At 38.8% G+C, this 24,330-nt stretch overlaps 1 protein-coding gene across 2 annotated transcripts in view; it reads left to right on the top strand.

Moving 5' to 3' along the window:
- GRM3 (glutamate metabotropic receptor 3) overlaps positions 1-24,330 on the top strand; it is a 225,104-nt gene that overhangs the window by 114,950 nt on the left and 85,824 nt on the right. For both annotated transcript variants that reach the window (XM_032304952.1, XM_032304953.1), the window contains exon 2: positions 15,025-15,636. In XM_032304952.1, coding sequence (XP_032160843.1) covers positions 15,169-15,636 — 468 coding nt within the window. In that variant the 5' untranslated portion in view covers positions 15,025-15,168. The remainder of the gene's footprint in view (positions 1-15,024; positions 15,637-24,330) is intronic.

Raw genomic sequence — 24,330 nt, 5'->3', positions numbered from 1 at the left:
ATCCCCTTACAAAAGAAGATCTAGGAGAAACAAACAAGTATGTATATGTAAATGATGTGTTCAAAAAATACTACTTTTTCCACTCAGGAAGGAAGTATCTAGTGAAAAAACTAGGAGGTCTTGTAAAATGTACGCAAAGGAGAAAAATATTCATTCATTTAGTTAACAAATAACTTTTTTGCATACCTGCTATGGGTTATCTGGCAATACATTTATCCATCGCAAGGCAGGATGATAGTAACCAGCACAGCTCTGCTGGTAAACACGACTGTACCTATGATAATGGTACAAAGCTCACCAGGTAGCATGGACCACACTTTATGACCAACAGCTCACTTTTGAAATATGGACTATGACCTCACATGTAACACAAATATTCTCTAAAAGAATTCAACCTGGACAAATCAAGTGGTGTCAACTTTACAAGTCCCGTAAGCTAAAACACTGAATTAATTTTTCCAGATTTGGAAAAATAAGCTGAATTAAGAATGCAAAGGAAAAGCACAAAATATTATATTTGTGTTCTCTGGGGGCTAAAGAAAATGGGTCGTAAAAGAGAAAGAAGCAAATGGGTAAACGGATAATGATGCTAAGACTAACTTTAGTGAGACAAGTGATATTTGAATCTGTTCAAGGGGCCACAGGTAAGGCATATAAGTTTAGAGCAGTATCTCAAATAAGCTGGTAGGAGAGAAGACAGGTGTGTGGAATTCAGCACACGAGGGCTACAGTGGGCAGAACCGAACCACAGAGGAAATGGATGCTATCCAAGAGTGGTGGTAGGGAACTGAAAGCCAAGCTTGGAGCCACTGTGATCAAAAGAGCAAGCAGGATAGGAGGAAAGCTTGAGTTCTGAGAAAATAATATGTACCTAAAAGATTAGGATAGGAAGAATAATTAAAATTGGCTTTCTATAAAATTGTTTGTGAACTTTTTAAATGAGAGTCCATTGAGAGCAGAAATATGGAGCATCAGGAAGACATGAGAAGCAGATGCCTCCTTACACACTCTCACATAATAACTGATGGTGGGCATTAGTTTCCCAGTTGTCTGAAATAGCACCAGGACCCACAGAGGCAGGATGGACACACTAAAAAATTAACCGTATCTGGAAAGGACAGTAGTATCTGCAGCCCTGGGAACTCTGCCCTAACAGTTTGCCATCCTACCCTGATAGGATAATCTCATCCGATCTGGGTAGTAGAGGCAAACAATTATGGCAATGAGAAGAGGCATCTTTCAGTCTTTACAGGTTTGGCAACCTGGAGTGCTCTCCCAACATTAGTTTAGATGACATTACACATTTAACTTTTAAAGGCTATCATAGTTCCCAGAAACCATATTTTCTTGAATGTAGCAGGGATGATGTCCCATGAACCCTTACATCCTTAGAACCTACTAGAGAGCCTGACATGTCATAGATTCAGTAAGTGATTTTTAAGAAACTATTGAGTTGAATTTCTTAAACACTGGAACATAATAAAGTCCAGGATTAATTCCATTCAGTTTTCAGAACACAGAGAGTAAAAGCAGTGGTTGCCACACCTCAGAATGGGTTCCTCTGATTGGAGCTTATCACCCCTGTTGCCATTCAGCCTGAGTTGCTAATTGCAGATACCACTGTCAGGCTGCAGGTGGCTGGTGTAACAGCCAATGGCACACTGAGTCCTGATTTCTGCTGACACAGAGGAAGGAGAACACAGTGCCTAGCTTCTAGTCATAACAAGAAGGAGCTCTCTGCATGGCCAGCACTCACTCACTAAGAGGGAAGACCCCTCCGTGCACACCAGCATCTCTCCCCAGGCAGTAAGGGATTCTCTCGTGAGGCTGAGCATCATCAATAAGCCCACAGTTGCAAGTTTATGTCATTACCCTGCAGCCAATTTGTCATACAAAACCATTTTTTAAAAAATATAGTTACTCTAGGCATGTTTCACTTTAGCCTTGCTTTTTCATTTTAAATTTTCACTGAAGTGTAATATACAGACAGAAACATGCATCTACCATATAAATGCAACTTGATGAATTTTCACACACAGCACCCCCCATGAAACAAGAGCCCGGATCAATAAACAGGAAGTTACCAGCACTCTTTGAGAAGAGCTCTTGCGCTTCCTTCCAAGCACTAACTTCCCAGATCCCCAAATCCATCCTGACTTGCAACACCAGAGATTACTTTTGCTTGGTTTTGGCTTTTATACAAGCAGATTGAGACCAGGCACGCACCTTTGTGTCTCACGCTACCCTTTCCCTGCCTGGGGAAACGGGCCTTTGTGTAATAGCAGAGTGCCATAACTCGATGCTAGTTACTTGGTTGTAACACAAGGAAAGGAAGGCCCGCGCTGAGGCTGTGTTAGAGGAGGGTTTTGTGTTCTACTTGGTCTTTTGTAAAATACAGATAAAGTCAGAGCCAGTTTAAAAGTTCAAGCTCTATAGGAGATATGTTAGTCCTCCTGGTTGAAAATCTCTAGGCCTCCAGTTACGGCTTTGTGTTAGCAGTCCCCACATTTAGCTGTTTAGTGAGACAGAGGGGTCAGTTCTCCCTGAAAAGCATGCAGGGACCAGAGAAGAGGGCACAAGGCAGTCTGGACTTGTCGGCATAGGCATGAGCAGTTGCCATCGAATTTAAAGACTAATAAGCATTACGGCCACGACAGCCCAGACCCTTTGTACCTGAAGCTCTAATGCTTTGGAATAATGAAAATTAAGACCATTTGTGGGCAGAATCATAAACATTCTGCTCTCAATATACAAGTCAATGAATGTCCTAGTCCAGTCGGATTCAGAACAAGAGGTGTCCAGCCCTCCCTCCATAAAACTCAGTCTAATAGGAAAAGATCAAGTGAGCATCAAAGGACGAAAACATGTTTTTCAGGAGAAAGGGAATAAATCAATTCGCTATGAGCACCTCGCTCCTTTTTCTTAAATGATCACTTCCCCTCTTCTCCTGGCAATTTAGGGTCTCTAGCACCCAAAAACACCAAGCAATCCAGAATTTACTGGACATCAAGGAGCTATTAGGTCCCACCTGGCAATATTCAGCCAGCTAGGGATTCTCCCAAGATCACTCCTAAACATCAGCCAAGCAAAAGTCAGCGTAACAGAGGATGACCATGAAGTGGTTCTGGTCACTAACTGAGGAAATAGAGACTGGACAATTAACATGATCCAATCCTGACACAACACTGACTTTGGACTCTAGTTGGTTATCTAGAGAGTCCAGAATACCCCCAACTGCCCTGGAACCAATGGCAAATTATCCTCACTCCCATAAATTTTAATAGTAGCTAACAGTTATTGAGTTAATGTTTTGTATTATTTCATTTAATCCTATAAACAAGCCCATGAGTTAGGTACCACCATTGTCTCCATTTGACACATATGTAAAACGAGGAACAGGAAGATGGTCATATGCCAACATTATACATTCAAAAATGTGTTTGACTATAAAGCCCACATCGTAAAATCGTGGCTTTCAACCTTTTTTTGGCCAAGAGCCAGTAAGAAATTATTTTACACTGTAACCCAAGACATACACTCATACACACTAAAAAAAGTTTTAGAATACTCAGCCTTACTCCATGCCTTGGATCAGTGTTTTGGAATTTTCTATTCTATTTTAAATTCTTCTATTTCCCTTTAAAATGCTCATTTCAAGTCACTAATGCATTTCATGACACATGAATAGCTTGCGATCCGCAGGCAGGAACCTTGATTGAAGAAGGCATTATGGGATATTGCTTTCCCAGGCTTTTCCTATTTAATTCGCTAGGAACAGAATTTAAGACCATATTGTTAAATATACCACCAGTGGCATGCTGGTAAATGTTTAAGTACCTGATCTGTAGGATCTGTGAGGAGAAACTGATTGTTAATGTTTGCTGATTTCTGCAGTGTAAATACTCCCCTCATGCTAATTTGAAGCTACCAATGTGGTATTACTGACACACGGAATTCAGAGGAAATATGTATACGTGGCCCTTGAGAGCTCACACCATCTGACTAAAGCCCACCAATTAATTTTCTCTAAAATGTTTCAACACAGAAGAACTGGGAAATGTCCTTTAAAGTCACATCAATGACAGAGAACTCCAAAACACTGGAGATAACTTGTCAATGGCATTTCATTGCCTGGCATCGAATTGTCTATTTGATGAGGGAAGCATTATTTTAAGCCCAAAATTTCACAGTGGCTGATATATACAAGTTGTTTCTATTTGAGTATGGAGTTCGTAAGTGCTATAACTTGAAGAAAACCAAGTAGGCCCTCATACTGCACTACAGGTACACTTAGGTATCTAAAATTCCGTGACTTAAAACATTTCCCTTTTCCTTTAGCCAATGTTTTGGCACACTGAAAATTTGAACATTCCTAAATGGTTAACAAACTAACTTGCACTGGTGTGCTGAAAACTGACAGCTTAATATATTAGATGATTTCACTTATCATAAGTAAGTTTTGAGTAAATGGGAATCCTGATAAAAGTGTGAAAGAAGGGATGACTATAGTAGTTGCATTTCTAGAAAAACTCATTCACAGATGGGGTAACACAACAGGAATCATCACGAAGCCTGGGTCCATCTGAGATTCTGGACAGAATCGGGCATTTAGGGAAGGACATACCTGGGTAGGAGGAAAATTGCAGGATTAAATAAAATAATCTACGTAAAACATTAATTACATTTTCTGGCAGAAGGTAGGTGCTCAATATATTTTAGTTTATCTTTAATGGAAAGGGAATAGGATAAGATAGGTCCTATTCAGGAATCATTTAGTGACAAGTGACAAAACAGATTTCAAATTGACTTAAGCAGAAAGAGGAATTTCCTCTCTCACAGAACTGGGAAATCTTAGCTGGATTAAATAGCACAGATAATATTGTCAGGTTTCACTGTTTCTCTGTCTTTTGGCTTTGCACCTCAGACTCTTGACTCATGGTGGTAAGATGGTTGCCAATAGCTCTGGGCTAGATCTATTTCTCTAAGTCACTCTAACAGAAAGAGGATGCTTTTCTCCTGATGGTTCTAAAAAGTTCTCAGATTAACCCTGGTTGGCAATGATTTGGTGGTCACAGACTCATCCCAGAATCAACTGCTGTGTCCAGGGACACATAGCACATTCTGGTTCATCATCTGTATCACAAGTTACCTATCAAGCCAGAAAAGGATTAACCCTACCTTATGAACATATGTGTTGGTTCCCCAAGAAAAATTGTGGTACATTCTGGAATAAAATTAGAAATGGGTGCTAATCAGTCAAACTATAAGGTAAAATCCAGTTATGTTCTGGTTAGTGAGAATTTTGCTTAAAACTGAAACTTTCCCCAAATTTCCGAACATTTTATTCAGCAAGTCAATTCAGGAATGATATCCAAAATGTTTAACAACTAGCACCATGTAGTGAAAATGGACAGCAATCATACTGTTGGCTCTGGAACCTAAGATCCCCCTGTGCCAGAATTTAACTTTGTTCCTAGGTCATGAGGAAATTGGGAAAGGTGATAGAGATATGCCAGAGGAGGAACCAGAGCAACCAGGAAAGTGGAGGAATATTCAGAGGACTTAGCGGATTTATTGTTCCCAACCAGTTGGAAGTATTTTAATATTTTAACAACTAGCACAGCTGTGCCAGTGTATACCAGTTGGGTTTCATCCTTCAGTGAATCAATTAGCAGTTATATCATAAAGAAAAATATTTTACTGGCTATTACCTATCTTACTTTCAGAAGCATGGCTTTTGAATTATGAGATTGCTCTTTTAGCAGGACTCTAGAAGGTGTGAAAAGTATTTAGCTAAGATCCTGTTAGTTTTTGGCTAATAGGATCTAGGATAAATGCACACAAATACTAAGAGAGATAAAATCTAACTATAATAGACAAAATGGTAATGGAACCTATATTTTTTAACCATTTTTTATTTGTGACAAATACAGCTTTCATGAAATTCGAACACTACCTGGTAACTAGACTTAAAGGATATTCTTCTCCATTAACCCATACCTTTACTATTTCGGGTGCTCTTCATTCCTTCCTACATTTGAATTTCCATCTGGTGTCATCTCCTTTTTGAAGAATTTCTTTAACATTTCTCATATTTTAAGTCTGCTGGCAATGAAATCTCTCACTTTTAGTTGCCTAAAAAATCTGTATTCACCTTCCTTCTTGAAGTGAATTTTAACTGGAAATAGAACTTAGGGATGCTTGGCCAGTTTGCCCCCACCCCAGAACTTTAAAGATGTCATCCCACTGGGTTATGGCCACCAGTGATTTTGAGGAAAAGTGAGCCCTCATCCGTATTGTTACCCTGCACATATGTGTTATTTTTACTCTGTTTTCCAAGTTTTCCCTTTATTGGCTATGATTTGTCTAGAAAATTGGCTATGATTTGTCTAGAATATAGTATAGTTCAATTTGTATTTATCCTGTGTGGGGTTTGCTGAGTTCCTTAGTTTTGTAAACTCAAATTGCATGTGTATTAGACCACTTAACATGCTTTGGGCAATTTTTTTCAATGTCTCTCTCTCTGGTCAGATTGGATAATTTCTTTTAATCTGTCTTCAAGTTTTGTTGTTGTTGTTGGTTTTGTTTGTTTGTTTTGGTTATTTTTTTTCCATCTCCAATTTGTTGTGCCCCCTCACACACATTTTACACTTAAATATTATACTTTCGAGTTCTAGTATTTGTGGTTTTTTTTAAACTTTCCATTCTCTCATGAGATTTCTCATCTATTCATTCATATATTTAAATCTTTGAACATATTTTTTAATAGTCTACTTAATGTTTTTGTCTGCTAATTTCAAAATATGAATCATTTCAGGGCCTATTTCTTTCTTTTTTTTTTTAAGATTGTATTTATTTATTTGACAGAGAGAGAGATCACAAGTAGATAGAAGCAGGCAGGGGGGATGGGAAGCAGAAAGCCCATTGTGGGGCTCAATCCCAGGACCCTGAGATCATGACCCGAGCTGAAGGCAGAGGCTTAACCCACTGAGCCACTCAGGCACCCCTCAGGGCCTATTTCTATTGAATACTTTCTCTCTGTACTCTGGGTCACATTTTCCTATTTTCTTATATATCAAACAATCTTTGATTATATGCTGGTTACTGTGGAATTATACTGAAGGCAGTCTAAATTATATCACTTCCTTTAAGAGTTTCAAATTTTGGCTTAGCAGGCAATTAAGTAACTGGTGGATAATTTTAGTTTTAGTTTTGTTAGAGTTATTTTAGTCTCATTAGGGTGGGTCTATTTTAGATGTCATCCTGTAAGATACCCTTCATTCCTGAGCTTGGATCTTATTTATACAGGGTAGACTTTCTGGGAATTTAATTGGAAGTACAATAAGGCCTGGTATGGTCTCTCCACTGGAGCTGGGTTAGAACTTCATTAATTTTCTGATATGCATGACCTCTGATATTGACATGTATCTCTCAAACGTCTTGTAGGCAGGTGATCGCTGCCAGGACTCACTGAATCTCACTCTATATATAACACGACCAGCTATGTAACACATTGTCCTTATGCTCACCATCTCTATGCAGCATTCTACCCTACAAACTGCAACCACTTCAGAAGCCAATAGCTCTAATCTCTGCCTCTTGAGGTCAACAATACTGTCACTGGCCCAGGGCAGAAAGGCGCTCCCATGTAGAATGTTGGGAAATTCATACAGTAATCATGGAGTTCCCCTCCTGTGTTTCATTCTCTCAAGGGTCATAGTTTGCCTTATATGTTTTGTCCAGTTTTATAGCTATCTTTCAGCTGGAAGGCAGATTCAATACTAACTACTATGATTGGCCAGAAGCAGAAGCCTGCTACAGATATTCTAACAACTTCTTTGGCACTAAGCAAGGATGGTGGTGTTTCAAACATTTTACCATTTCCCTAAGGGTATGATATTTTGGGGGAAACAGGATGATGTGTTGATATGTGTTCTCTTTTGTAAGACTTTATCGGGCAATAATGATTTTTTTTTAAATTTCCTTAGGTCCTAATTCTATATTTACTTCTACTACTATGAATAGCTTGCATTATAAATTTCTCCCCACCCCCCACCTCAGCAATAGATAATGTAATTCTTTCTCACAGGAAGCAGTAAAAGTTAATTCATTGTGCAAAATAATTCAATATTATTCAAGAGAAAGGACTATACATACCCAGAACATTATAAATAACAGCCAAGCCAACTGATAGATCACATGACCAAAAGGTAAAAATGTTCTCGTATGAAAAATATTTCTTCATTTCTTCTCCTTTACCATTTTGTCCATAGCTAGAGGGAAAGCTTTTGACAAACCCAGTTTCTGTACTCGCTGTTCATGCTGACAAACCTGTAACTTCTATTAGACTTGGCAGCTTCTAAGAGGAAAAGGACAAAGGTAGACTGCAGAGAATCTGGGGAGGCTCTGATTCTAAGGCTTTGTAAGGAGGTTAGGAAACTTAAGGATGAAAAAACAGCTGACATGGCAACACACACACACACACACACACATGCAGGAAAATACTGTGCAGTTTGGTGTTTAGAACAGTAAAGATTTACTTCGATGGAACGTGAATAAATCTTTCATATACTCTATATTGAATGAATCAAGTTAATATTATTGACTATTACCCTAAGGACTAAAGTTTAGCACAACTGTAAACCTGTTTGCCTACCTCATAAAAACACTTTTTTTTTTTTTTTTTTTTTGAGAGGATAGAGGAAATAGTATATGTGATTTTTTGCAGGGGGCAGAGGCAGAGGATTAAAGTTCAAATTGTGAATTGGGCATTTCTCCTCTTGGCATCATTATCTCTTTCGGGCTCCATCATCCCAACTGGCAGCACCTCTCTCCTCCAGAGAGCCACCTAGAGTTTGTGGGTTTCTTCTGCCTTTACTGTGACTAAGATGGGATCAGAGGAAAGAGTGTGGTCAATTCATTTCTTGACCTACGTTTTTCGTTATGTGAAATTTTATATAGATTCTGGTATCTCAAACTTCCTCAAACTAAAAAAAGTTGAGAGAAAGCAAAACTTTCCTCCATAACCTCAAATCTAAATATATTGGCCTGGCCTCCAGTCTCTTGCCTTTTCATTCATGCATCATGGAATCCGACCTGTAGGCCCTGTGTTGTTTTTCATTCTCCTTTCTTCACACCCCTGTATGTCCTAACTTTTCTAATTTCTCCAAGTGCTCTCAACTTTTCTAGTTTTACTTTATATCTTTTCCTTTAAAAATTCAGCAATTCAAAGTCAAAAGAAGATTGAAAGCTATTCCAGTCAAGTTTCTCTAAGCACCATATTTGAATCTTGACCTATTATAAGGTCACTTTGGGGGGAAAAAAAGAAGAAGAAGAAGAAGAAGAAAAATGGTCTTTTCCATTATCTTCTTCATTCTCTGCAGGGAATTTCCTAATTATTTTTCCAATCCTCTGACCAATCTCTCAAAAAATTACATGCTATTTGGAATTTATCATCTAACCAGTATGAGACAACTATACATGTGAGGCACTGTGGGAAGTAGAGAAATGTCTAAGGCACTGTCCTTGATATTCGATAGCTTACAATCTAATGAGGAAGAAAGAAAGAACAATTTCCAATTACTAAATTTCAATTTAATAAATGAACAAATAAATATAAAACAAAATATGATCATGATAATAAACACAGCACAAACTATATGGGAATTCAGCAAGTAGAATTAAACCACTTTATAGTTGGGAGTAATTTAAGCTAGAAGTTTTAAGCTAGATTTGCTAAAAATAATTGGATTTTAAATAGTCAGCTATTCATTATAATTTCTTAAATGTTTCTGGTGGAAAAAATACTTCTGTCGCCTAGTAAGAGTAAAGGAATTAGAACTGTACATGATAACATCCAGCTCTTAAAAATGTCAGTAAGCTACAGGCTCTGTTTAAAAATGGCAGTTCAAGGACAAAGGCCATGTCTTTTATTGCCTGGAATTATGGCAGCTGAAAATTTTATAACCAAATGTGCAACCAAATTTCATACAATATCACTAACCCTAAATTTTTTCCAGATAGGTTGGATGTGCAAGGCTTTGAACACTCAAAGCCCTTCAGCAACTTAAGGGTTTCTTTTTAGGAAAGAGTGGGCATGGGGAATGGCCTTCTTATCTCCCCTGAATAACTACTTACTGAGTCAAACTGGATTTCATTTTCAACACTGTGTCCCTGGGCAAAGTCAAGGGAGGAAGGAAAATACATATTAGCATATGCGGAGTATACAAATGCTTCTTGCCCATGTATTCCAGGGGTTATATTCACAGCAAACCTCTGAGATTCAATTAATGCACCGATTAATAAAACATTGGTGAGCAGGCTGCCTACAGAAAGGGCTATACATGCTTGTTTATAGTTGACACATCACTCATCATCCCTGAACGGAGAACTTTGACTGCAGAACTGCTGTTCTCCAGCTGCATAAGAATGTGGCTACAGTAGGGAGCCTGTTTATCTGGGGAATGTGCTGCTGGCTGATTTATAATGAAAGGAACCTGAAAAGAAGTGGTTGGTGCCCTTTCCCACAATCCGATAAGCTGTTACTCAGAGATAAACAGTTGTATTAAATTAAGCATGTTTGTCTATTTTTCGATGTTAAATTTTAATTTCCTGTTCTTTTAGCTCTTAGGGCTTCATTTTAAATAATGTTAAGTGTTTTTAAATTATTCATGGCCCTACGGTCTTAATCATTTTAAATTTTGCTTTAAGGAAAAGGTAAATAAGAAAATATTAAGACTGTGTATTTAAACATTACTCTAATTGATTTTTAATTTGTAATTCTCTGAGACTACATTAAATGTTACTCAAAGATGCCTTGTTAGAGGGTTTAAAGGAAAAATATTTTACATAATATTGTCAGTCAACTTGTTTTTAAGATCTGTATATCTAATTTTTAAATGTATGTATTAATATATAACGGATTGCTTTTTGACTCAGGCACTTATTGACAATTACCATGGGGAGCTTATTTTTAAGGTTTTCACAAATGACAGCGATAGCTGGTAGAAACAGAGATGGGTAGATTTCCATCACTTTCTACATCAAAATACCTAAGCTTTTAGAATGTCATTTGATAGAAGAGATAACGTCCATTTGTTTGCAATTAAAATTTATAATCTGCAAAGCCAGCTGATGGCCTAGCACACACATAGTAGGTGTTCAATAAATATTTGATGAGCATCTCTGATGCTTTGAAATAGGATAATATGCATGTTCCTAATTTAGCATTCTCCTGACTAAAGCTTTCAGTTAGGTAAATGTAGGTCAATCTGAGGCCACATCTCTCCCAGCTTCACAGGAATCCACCCCAGCAGCAACTGCCAAATACAAAGGCAGCATTCCACTCCAGCATCTTTACAGAATAATTCCTTTCGTTCTACCTGTTAGTGATCCTACCATCAAAGAGCATAATAGGATAAGAGCCCTTGAGATGATTAGGGAGGTGATGAAATAAAATAACCCCTTTCTCTACTTTAGTTCTCTTTTACTGTGCCACAAATAAATAGTAAACAGTCATCTGCAGGCATAATAGCCATGGATGTCTCTATTCCTTCAAGAAATGCTTGTTGAATACCTTCTGGATTGCAGGCAAACACTATGCCAGGCCCTGGATATACAGTGATAAATAAAAAAGAACCCCTACCTGTACAACAGATAGATTGCTCTGTATTAGGACTTTCAGTGGAATGTGATGTTCCCTTTCTAAGTCTACTTTAGCAAAGAGCATTTTCTTTCTTTTTTTTTTTTAAAGATTTTATTTATTTATTTGACAGACGGAGATCACAAGTAGGCAGAGAGGCAGGAAGAGAGAGAGGAGGAAGCAGGGTCCCTGCTGAGCAGACAGCCCGTCGCGGGGCTCAATCCCAGGACCCTGGGATCATGACCTGAACCGAAGGCAGAGGCTTTAACTCACTGAGCCACCCAGGCACCCCACGAAGAGCATTTTCTTAAGAGAAAATTAAGTTTTCCATAAACTATAACATCATCTTTATTATTTGAGCAAACTTCCTTCCGATGCAAAATACATCTTCATTTTTTTTCAGAGACACATGGTAAGATTGTGTTGATGACCTTCTTTTAATTAGCTATTCTCTTTTATTAGATCCATTAAAAACAATTATTTTATAAAGCAATTTCTGCTGCTTTACCATTAACGATAATGATCACAGTGTCTTTGCCTTTCATGGCAGTTTTACTTGAAAGGGAACTGCACGTAAAGATCAAAGACTAGAAATTGATATGAGACGTTAAAAAAAAAGAAAAAAGAAAAAACCTATCACAGTATCAACTTTTTTTAAAAAAAAATTGTTATTATTAGACTTTCTGGTGCCCTGTAGCAGCTCTCCCAGACAGGCTCTGGGCTAACACTGAGCGTTCCAGTGGCTGCTGTTGTCACTGCTGAGGCTCACACCTAAATAAACAAAACAAACCCAGATGACTCCTAAGTCTCAAGAAAACAACCCATCACTTGCTCCACGTGAAAGGAACAGAAAGCATGTGGAAAGCCAGGCTTTAAAGAGCACTGCTAATGTGAGAAGGAAGAAATGTCAAAAATGTTGAAGTACGCACTAGACTAATTCCTGTCTCTATTTTTTTCTTTGTTGAGATTTGATTTTTTCCTTCATATCTTAAAAATCCTCAATGTTGTGCTATTTTATTTATTCCCAATGAGCAGACAAGGAAACAAGTAAGAATTATAATAGCAACAGCAAACATTTCTGGAACTAGCTAGAGTAGGAATAGAAAACAGGGAGTAAACAATTTGGGGAAAGAAGATAGCAAAAATTTCTTGGCCTTTCCTGGTGGTGACTACTGAGTTTTAAATGATAAGCCGGTTTTCGCCAGACAAATGGCTATAGAAGGGCATTTGCAGCAAAGGGAGAAACAAGAAGAACCAAGGAGCCATCAACATCCAAGATGCCCTCTCAGATAAACATGGTTTGGTAACAGCTGGAGCATAAGATGTGAAGGCAGAGGTGGAATGGAACTGACAGGCCTGGTGAGCAGTGAGACTTGAGAGCCAGACAGGGACAAGATCATAGAGCATAAAGAAGTCAATTCTTCAACCTAGAGGCAAAAGGAAGTCAGTACAGGTTGACAGGAGATGGGCCATTCTGAACAGCAATTAAAATTATGCATTATTCAAGTACCTCCTCTAGTGGGACCCCATTCAGATGATTAACATTTGCTAACCTATCTGACAGCACATAGGTGGTGTGGCTTTCAGACATCCTAAGTTGAGATGTAGCCAGGAGAGTCTCCTCCTTTATAAGACCCCATATAATCATGCACAAAAGCAGGAGAGCAGACAGGCACACCAAATTACACATAGGGACAGGCACCTATACCGGGTCAGGAGAATGCTCCAGGAATCTCTGCTATCACTTCTCTCACCCAATTCTAAAAATATTAAGCTTGCGTCATCTGGAGAGAATGGCAGTGAACAGGCACAGTAAGGGCACTGGCCAGTGTTTGCTCTAGTCCTAGGGAGCTGGGTGGCAAGGAGTACAATAGTGGGTCCACTGGTTTGTGTGCATGCAATTGGGCTACTCCACATCAGGATTCTGGAAAGCTCTCTGGGGTACCCCTATTCATCAAAAACATGATCTTCATAGCAGAGCTTTGTCTGATTCCTTGAACGTGCATAAGTTCTAGCCTTTTTGTAAAAAGAAGCTTGATTTATGGAACTGTCCTAAATGACAACCTACTGTGCAAACCCCCATACTAGTAACCACTATACTCCTCTAACTCTGAGAGCCACATCGGGAGTTACCTGCGACTGGTTGGAGAAGGCAGCAATCAGCAATTGGACTTTACTCAGCATCTGTAGTCCAGGTTACACAATAATAAATTTTGAAAAGTTTGTACTTGAGGAAGGTGATCTTTTCCTAACTCACAAAAATGTGCTTATTGGGCCTGCAGGAATCTACTGCTATGGTCCTGTTAGTGATAATAAGAGCCTGCACAGTGGGCTTATAAATAAGGAGGTGGCTTTGAGAGATGTTCAAAGGTAGATTTTACAGGACTTAGTGGCTAATTAAGTGTGGGGAGGAGTTAAGCGGGAAGGGCTCCAGCTTGCAAGGTTTCTGGCTTGAGAACCTGGATACAGAGAAGATCCCTTCACAGAAATAAGGGAGAAGTTTCGACCTAGAGACTTTGACATGTCCAAAGGATGTATAGGCAGAGCTGTTTAGGAGGCAGCTAACCTAAGAGTCATTTCAGTGACAGTTGAAACCATGAAACTCGATGACCTACAGGAATGGAGGTGGAGAGGAGGGCTTCAACAATGGAATCTGAGATGTAAAAGCAAGAGAACAGAAACCTAGGAAGATGCAACAGACAGAAAGGAGTCAGAATTTCAATTAAGGTCAAGTAAAATGAGGACTACAATGGGGTCAGTAGATTTGGAAACTAGTAGATCAATAGTAGCTTTTTCCAGAGGTGGTGGTGGTGGTGGTGGTGTTTTTGGAGTGAAGCAATGAAGGCAGAATCTTGACTGCAGTGGGCTGAGAGAACCTGGAATGAAGGAAGGGCAGAAATGTGGTGGCACAGTTCCCACTGTGTTTTGTTGCATTTCCAAATGGTAAGAAAAGAGTGAAAAAAGGGGTGGGATGTAAATGGAACTGAAAGAGAAGGGATCAAGACTCATATCCAAGTTACTGCCCTACCAATAGCAAAGTCAATGACTGAGTAGATTGAGTACTGAACTTGGCATTTGGAAAACCGAAGTCTAAACACTACCTCCATTCTAGGTACACTTTGTCAAGTCACTTTACCTCTTTAGTCCTTGGGATCCCTTTCTGGGAGATGGAAGCACTGAACTCTATGTCATCACGTGTTGTAAGGACTGGGTGAGGGTATCTATGGGAGAGTGCCTGGCGCAGGTGTGGTGCAGTGGTGCAGTATGTGTTTGCTAAATGCTAACTTGAGTCACGATCCCTTCAAAGGTCTGATTGGGGGCCATCCATGTAATCACTGTTGTTTTCTTTACTATTTTTATTCATATAATTTTTATCTCCTTAGGAATTTGGTGACAGGCTCTGTTAGTCTGTTCCTCCCTTGTTTGAAGGACAGGCCAAAGATCCAGTTTGGAAATGAGAGAGGAGGACTAGCGGGCAACATTGGCTTCATCCATTGATATCTCCCAGAGGTACAGAAACAGGACTCATGAAGATGTTCACGAGACTCCAAGTTCTTACGTTAGCTTTGTTTTCAAAGGGATTTTTACTCTCTTTAGGAGACCATAATTTTCTGAGGAGAGAGATTAAAATAGAAGGTGACCTTGTTTTAGGGGGCCTGTTTCCTATTAATGAAAAAGGCACTGGAACTGAAGAATGTGGGCGAATCAATGAAGACCGAGGAATTCAACGCCTGGAAGCCATGTTGTTTGCTATTGATGAAATCAACAAAGACAATTACTTGCTGCCAGGAGTGAAGTTGGGTGTACACATTTTGGATACATGCTCACGGGATACCTATGCATTAGAGCAATCGCTGGAATTCGTCAGGGCATCTTTGACTAAAGTGGATGAAGCTGAGTATATGTGTCCTGATGGATCCTACGCCATTCAAGAAAATATCCCTCTGCTCATTGCAGGGGTCATTGGCGGCTCATACAGCAGTGTTTCCATACAGGTAAGATAGGCCAGTGCTGTTGCTAAAATGCTATGTCTCTTTGGTTTTATGTCCCAGGGAAACATAAAGAACATAATGAAATCTATGATTTCATTAATGGATAATATTAACAATGTAACTGATGACTTCTTTGGGTATTTTATAAGACAGGTTTGCAGAAGGAACATTTCTCTAGCAATGAAAATTGTTTAGAATTTTATCAGGTAGCTACTATAGCATAGCAAACTACTCCAAAATTGAATGACTTAAAACAACAATTATTTATTATTATAGTTTGTAATTCTGAAGATCAACTGGAATGAGTTGATTGAGGTAGGGTTCAGCTATGGGTGGCTATACTCTAGGTTGTCCCTTACCCTCCACCTCGAATCAGTGGGCTAGCCCAAACGAGTTCTTCTCAGGGACATGGCAGAAGTGCAAGGGAATGCAAACTTCACTGCACATTCCCCTTCTAGGCCCCTGGTTGTGTCATATCTGCTAGCAGCCCATTATTAGCCAAAGCAACAGACAGGGCTCAGAAGTCAAGAAGCAGAGAAATGTGTCCTGCCCACAGCACAAGTGCTGCAAAGTTATATCACCAAAGGACATGTGAATAAGGTGGTGTGGTGATTTGAATCCATCGATACAATCTGTCACAAGAAGAAATAATATCTAAACTCTATTTTTTTATACTAGTTTTTACTAAGGCATTATTTTGTTCAGAGATAAATCGTCAACAATTTCTCATGGTATAAATCTGAAAATGTACACAGAAAAGCCACAAATGACTACCGTAAAGAAAAAAAGGGAACAATTCAGCATGCAACTTAAATTAGAGAGAAAGCTGATAACCGGCTCTCTTACTTTTGTTGGGAAAAGAGGAACATATTATTCAAACTCTAGCAATGCTCACTTTTACGGTCACAAAACTTTAGAGATAGAAAACAATTAAGAAATTGTCTAACTCAAATTTGACACTTTCCCAAGCCCCAGAAAGACTGGTTTCATGAAAACACCCATTGGTATGTAGCTCAAAAACTAGAATTCGAATCTTGTGTTCTTTTGTGCTCTTTCAACTGTCCCATGTGATTCCTGTATGTTAGCTGCAGTTCAACATTTTGTGTCACAGTAATAAAAATCCAAGATTCTAAGTCATGTACTTTGTGTCCTACCAAATTACTATAATCAAAGTCATAAGAACTAAAGGAAGTCAGATTACATTCATGTCTTTATATGTCACAAACCACTGAAATTGGCTCTATTTGCATTGGAATAACCTTATTTCTATCTCACAGATTCCTTGCATTTAAAATTCTGTGCTGTTCTAAATGAGGTACTTCAAATCTCTTTCCTTCTTCAGAACACACCCTCATATTATGAGTAATTAGGATAATTGGTTTTTCATAAACACCCTTTGACTTCATTAGGTGGATAGAAAATATTACACATCTCAAAGCATATTATGTTAATTTTGCCACTATTTCTATACTTGGATCAGAAGAGATGGGATTTGCTATTTGAGAAGAGAGAATTAAAAATATATATCTATCATCTTTCAATAATAACTTCACCAAATGAGTGTCCATCGTTTTATAAACTTTATGTTATACTCAATATTAGCACTGGTAAGAAATTACATATATGCTCTTCTGAGCTTAGTTTCTCCCAGTGCAGTAAATAACATTCTACAGCAGATGTGTAAATAACTATTTATCCAAAGTAATTAACAAACTATGCCAGGCACATAGATTTTTTTAAATCTAATATTATTCATTTACTACCTATATACTCCTCAAAAAAAGGGCAGATTGTTTTAGAAAAAAAAAGTCTGGGCTATTAAAATCCTGTACAAGTTCACAATGGAAGAAGCCACTTCTTAATCATCAAAGGACCTTACTATTTCATTCATCTGGTCAATATCACCATAAAGTCACAAATGCTGATATAGGTTCTGTCTCCATAGTGTAAATAAGGAAACCAAAAGTATCACACTATAATGAAAAGGATATCAATTCTGGCACCAGAAAGACTTGGGTTTTATTTCCAACTCCATCATTTACTAGCTCACCTATAAAATAAGCAAAATAGCATTTATCTTGACAAGTTGTTGAGAGGATAAATTGAGAATATCTGTGGGAAATGCCTCACCAAAACACTAAAAGATTCAATAAATGGTGACTATTATGTTCCCACAATGAAAGGAAGTCAGTGGAAGAGCCATACCTAAAAACAACTCCCCGGCTCTCCCCATGGCCAAATCACTGTTGGAACCCCATGTATTTCAGCATCAAGTCAATCCGTATATATCCCCTTCTGTGTGTCCTACACTTCAACAAAGGTAGAAAGACCACTAAAGTAAGAGAGAACACAGCCTTGGCCTCAAGGAACTTAAGATCTGACTCCAGGTACAATACCTCTATGAAATAACAGTAACTATAATTTAGAATGGTTCATGTGGCTCACAAGGTCAGAAACGACATTTAGAAAGGCTTTGAGGAAGACTGATAGAATGACAGTTCCACTGAAGAAAAGCTATGCAGGCTGCATTATGAAAGAGATGCGAGAGGCCAATTAGAATATTGGTGGCAAATGTTTGTGTGCCAGAGAAAAAGGCCCTGACACAAGTAATGGGGTGAGCTGGAGAGGAAGTACAGAGAAAGCTTCATTACCTCCTAAAAGGACACCACCTGGTGTCCTGAATATTCAGGATCTGACTAGACCACACACTGGTCCCATCCAAAGTAAGCTAGAAGGAAGAGCCTTATATGTATACACACTAGATTCCAGACAACCTTCCGAGGGATCCTTCCCCATAGGGACTTGCTTTCAGCTAGGCAGGGTCAATGAAGAGAGGTCCTAGAGGGCTCTTAGCTATAGACCTAAGAATTAAAGTGTATTACATATTTGAAACAAACCTTTTAATAAGAATTTTAAAACAAATAGTCGAAGGCAATCCAAAGTGATACATTTCTAATGGTGAACTGAAAGCACTCTAGTACATTAAGGAAGAAAACATTTTAGGAGAGTGGCTTTTTCAAGGTTACCCCCACACTTACCTACTGATCCTGGACTGGAATCTCATCAGTGACCCTGGTGTCTGGTAACTGTGGTGACAGTGTGTAGCTGTCCACAAAGATTCATTCACATCAGTCAACAATGCAATCTATTTTTAACTACTTCTGACTCCCTGAATATTTACTGGAAAGTATATTTGCTTGAACTGAGCAGAGGGAGAAAAGGGGGTGAAGCTGTAGTAGAAATGTACTATCACGAATCCACCACAGCTAAAAACTTCTATTGTCTAATTGTAGTACCCAGTCCCAAACTAATGCACAGTTTTCTGTCACAAAATTGCCTGGTGAGAGAAAGAACTTTAGAGAATGATAATAATCTCCCCATGTGAGCCTAGATTATTTTATTGGTGGGATTGCTTCAGGAGATGCTTTCTCTCCAGCTTCCTCTTCTTTCATTATCTCCTCACTAACGGAAAAGAACTCTCCAGAAGTCAGGAGAGGAGATGCCTCCTGCTGAACTAGCTCATACAACAGGCATTGTTTGCAGGGAGTAAAAACTGCCTGAAAGGGGAAATTCTTAATGATTTGCTGAGTTAAGCTGTATCACCATGGATGATAATTGTTTTCCCAACATTCTTATTAAGGAGTGCAAACTACTCTGTGGTTGTCCTTTTTATGAAACAACAGTATTGATTTCTTAACTGGATAATCAATGAAAGCTAGCATCAAAAATCCTTCTTTATTAGCAAACATACATGGGGTCTATTCGGCCCCTCTGATAAATCAGTTTCTTTTCAAAGCATTTTTAAGATGCTGCTGCTCTTCTCTGTAAGCCTGCAGTCCACCCACTTCGAGGGAAAACCGTATTTATTCAAGAGGAGGATCAGACTGGCTGCCTTTAGCAGGCCGTTGTCTATATGGTACTCATTTTGAAGCACTGTTTATGTTTGCGCCCTTTTAAATAGACTGTGTAGTTAGAGCTTCTCAATTCTCCATTCAAAAACATCCCTTGAATCCTTCCAAAAAATGTTCCTCACTTTTTTTCAGAGGCTGTATCATTTTTTGTCTTTTTGCCAACCTAGAGCACATTTTAACTGAAATGACAGGTATAAATTGACCCAGTAGTGTATCTGAGGGTTAAAGTGACCTCACAACAAATGGGGACATGAGTTAGATGGCATCTACAAGGTGAGCTCAGAGAAAGGATGGAAGAGAGTGTTGAGAGCGTTTCACTTCCTCTTTCTCATGCCTGGGATAGTCAGGTGCTTTAACAGAATTTTTAGCAATACCCACATCCTAGGACCTCTCTTACCATGGGAGAGGGTCATTTTAACATTCTTGTTTATCATGACATGGATTTGGACATGCCATGCGTTGCTCACATCATGTCTCTGACAATAATAATTCCTTAGACTAAATCCCTCGCAGTAAGTTTCACAGATTTTATCCAAATGGGGCGAGGGGGACAGCACATCAAGACACACTCTATTTTTCCTCCAACTACGTCCACAGTGTGAACGTGGCCCACCACAGATCAGTTTGTCTGAAACATTCCTCTCCCTCAAGGCTTCCCTCCTTTACATTTAAATGCTTTGGGAAGAGTCACACATGAATTGCTGGTTTTATTATAACAGCATTAGAAAAACAGTTGAAGGACTTGGAGATACAAGAGCTTTCATGCAGTTAGCTATGTCCAAGTATCAGACAGACAGTTGGATGGAAAAATTTATACTTATTCCACGGATAAATAAGGTGAATCAAGAGCAGAGTTTCTCGGCATTGGCACTATTGGGCCGGAGCTGCCCGTGCTTTGAGGGAAGGTTACAGCATCACTGGCCTCCACCCACTAGACTAGATCCCAGCAGCACCCCAAGTTGTGAAGTTGTGACATCCAAAAATGTGTCCATGCCTTGCCAAATCACAAAGTTATGGCCCTTCCCCACTGGCAATCACTGACCTAGGACAAGGAGCATTTAGGGCCAACGTAAGGGAGATGTCCTAGAAATGAAAGAGCAGGGGATATGAGGAAGTGAGTCTTCTGTCATTGGAGTTACTCATGCAAAACACCCATTTTTGAGGAGAATGAAAGCAACATATTGGTATGTGAACTATATGGCATTTAAGGGCATTTCTTCATTTTTATAATTACATGATGCACAAGCAAAATGCTCCACTATTGGGATATAAGGGATTACAAAGGGAAGTAGACCTAAACCTTGAAGCAAAATAAATAACAGGCTCTTTTCTGTCAGGATCACTTTGAAGAAGCCCAGCCAGTTATTATTTCACTTGATTATGGTAGTACTTTTATGAACTCAGTGAATCGAGCATCTCAATTACCTACATATTCAACTAGGACTCTCATAAAATCGTTTTTATCAGAAAATAAGCATCTATTAAGCATTTACATTTCAGGAGTATCAAGAACACTGTTGTGTAGAGTCTGGCTAATGTGGAGAAGAGAGAATATAAAATAAAATTTAAAAATAAACATCTTACAGGCCCCTGAGGCCTGGATAAGCAAATTAGGAAATATCAAATCCATACATAAAAGAGGGACCAGAAAAGGACCTGAGTATCACTTGACATCGTAAGCCCTAGGAGACTAGAGAGAATAACAGAATGAACAGGAAGGAATGGACGTGAGCAGGAAAAAGACATTCAGATCAGTGTAAACAGAAAGCCTGTTTCTGAAGTCTCCTTGGAAAGTCACTTTCTCATAGTCTCTGAGATACCATCTGCCCATTCTTTCATGAAATAGAGAACACAGCATTTCTTCCACCTGGAATGTAATGTTCTTTAGCTCTCTGCAGGCCTTGCCAAACCCTACCTACCTTCAGTTCTCAGTTCCAACCCTACCCTTCTTGAGAAACCTATCCCAAGTTCCCACTACATAAACACCCCCCTGTTACTATCTTATTAAGTATAATTGTTTATTTGCATATCTTTTCTTCCACCAAACTATAAGCCACCTGAGTTTAGGAAACACATCCTTTAGCCTTTGTACCAAGGGCACTTAGGACCAGGCTGAAAATAAACTTTTTTTTTTAATGAACTGAGAGAATTAACAGGATGTTAATGTCCATCTACATGTCCAAAAGATTGAAAATCCCTAAACAAATCTTGGATTGGTGGGTCATAGCTATGACCCACCTATTCTAGATCAGTCCAGATGTTCATAAGTTCAAAATAAGCATTTTCCGACAGCTGAAAACCTGGGTTTGATGCAAAAGAAAGATGATGCAGCAAAGTGAGCATGTGGGACAAAGGTCTTCTTCCACTCTCCCTTCCTCCACTGCCCACACATGTGTCACAAAAGATGCCTTGATTTGAGAGCACCTCTAGGGGTTCTACTTCACTTGTCCTTAGAAGCTGGGCACTCAGGGACACTCCAGATATAGTAAGGACTGCGTCCCTAGTCCAATCTAGTTCTATACAGTCTCTCCACGCACAGAGTCATCGGAGCACCACATACTATGTGCTCCGCTAATGCAAAAGAGAAGGAAACATAACCCTATCCTCAAGAAAAGCAGAGTGACAACTTTAGAGATCCACTGAGGAATCCATCTTTAGTGTGTCTTTCACCACAAAAGGAAAGATGAGAGTTTCATTAGTAAGCTTAATATTGCAGCTATAGTGATCATAGCACAGATATGCTACAACTACACATTTTTATCATGCCTTTCTTGAAAAATTTCAGCTCACTGATTTAAAACTCTACATGTGGACTGATGAGGATTTATTTAAGCCTTCATTCCTCGTTCCTCATGTCTAAGATGGAGATATTAATAGCACTCTCTTACCGGCTTATCGTAGGAATTAAATGAATGAGAAAATACATAAAACCCACAAAAAATAGTGCTTCACACATAATGAGCATTTAACATTTTATATTTTAGTACATATTATTATTGATGGTATAATAATCTGTTAGGTTTTTTGTTTTTAACTTTTAACAGCTCCAGTCCAAGAGAAATAATTCTTAGGGGAACTGAGGGTCATAAAGGTCAGGTACCAAGTTAAAGTTTTACCACTCTGCAAGTACTGGAATCAACATTAGGATCCCCATAGCCTGCTGCCTCCCACACTCCTATCCTGATCATTCACATACACAGCCTAAGCTTCAGAAAACTCCAACTCAAAAGTCATCTCAGATAGCATCTTTTTATTTATTTCCTTTCTAGACATTTCATTCTAAAGCAATCTCACAGAACTGATTGTTTTGAAACCTCCCCTCATTGCTCCTGCTTCCTCTCCTCCAAGAAAAGGACAACACTGTTCAAGGACTTTTTCATAGGGAAGGAGGCAATAGCAGTTTTAAAATGTTTTTAACACTGTGACATCATAGAAATTTCTCACCAGAGGTAATTATCTAAGATGTACTGTTTTTTCCCTTGGCTTTAGGGTTAATTTAGTCCCTAATTAATTCCCCTTCTGTCATGTGTTTATTTGGAAACTACTCTTGTGAGAAACAAGTGCCATCAGGACCAACATCCACTGGGCAACAGAATGGCCCATGGCTGAGAACCAGCTTGTATTGTGGCCACATGTCTATGATGGAGGTCATAGGATGACAAGCAAGGAATGCAGACATTTCTGATGTACAGCAGGTGTTTTGTACTATTAGATGAAGAACTAAACTAATAGCTAACTCCTTTAGCTAAACCTGAGATATGATTTTGCTTTAACAATACAAAATTATCTTTTCAAATACCATTAAACATGTGCCTTTTAAATGGATCAATATACATAAAGCTCAGTATTTCAATATGGAAGGAGCCAACACTTAGCAGTTTATAATAATGAAATTTTATTGATTTAATGTAGTAGAAGTGCTTTTACTGGTCTATGAAAAATGCAGGTGAAAATGTACAGAGCATTTTTCTAATTAATGGACTTTGGAAATCTAAGAATAGTGTTCCAAAAACACTTGCAGTTTAACTCTAAGCAAACGTTGATACTCCAGGCAGTCTATCAGTAGGACTTTGGACACTAAAATTGTGGTGTTGCTATTTTCGACATCACCACCTGGTATATAATGGAAATCCCTCTGTTACCAGTGACAAAGTCTTGATTCTTGCCAGCTCTGACTTTACCTTCCAATAGAGGGAACCGGCAACACAGGGGAGAATACAATAGAAGCAACACTTTCAAAAATTATATTCCAAATATAGACCAGATTTCCTTGCCAAGTGGTCAGAATGGCAAAGCATCTTGCAACATTTGCCATCACTTAATAGGGTTGAATGTGTAGGGCATGCATCCCAGGGACGAGTTGGTTTCTCCCAGGCACCATGCCTCCAGCTTGGGTAGCTGCCATCAGGTTCACAGTGAGGCCTCACAGAACACAAACTGGGCAATTAAGCTTTCTCAATGTGGAAAACAGATGTGACTGAACACATAATCTACAATGTGTTCTGAATTTTTCTATAGAAAAGTAACTTTCCATAGAAGTGAAAACTGTATGTTTGTATTAAGCACAGACTACCTATGCTCACACAGTAGTTGTAAGGAATATCACTGAGAACCAGATTTAAAGAAACGCAACAATAAACAGAGGTTGATGGCATCCAGCAAATTTCAACTTCTAGGACGGCTATTTAACTGACTCTCAATTTTCATTTCCACGTTCAAGAAAATCTTAATGTTCACTTTTCTGAGATGCTTCCAGGGATTTTAAAGTTCTTCAGCCTTTCTATAC

This window comes from Mustela erminea, chromosome 11 (assembly GCF_009829155.1).
Source record: "Mustela erminea isolate mMusErm1 chromosome 11, mMusErm1.Pri, whole genome shotgun sequence".
NCBI classification, from domain to species: Eukaryota; Metazoa; Chordata; class Mammalia; order Carnivora; family Mustelidae; genus Mustela; species Mustela erminea.
This window is presented reverse-complemented; position numbering and strand designations above follow the sequence as displayed.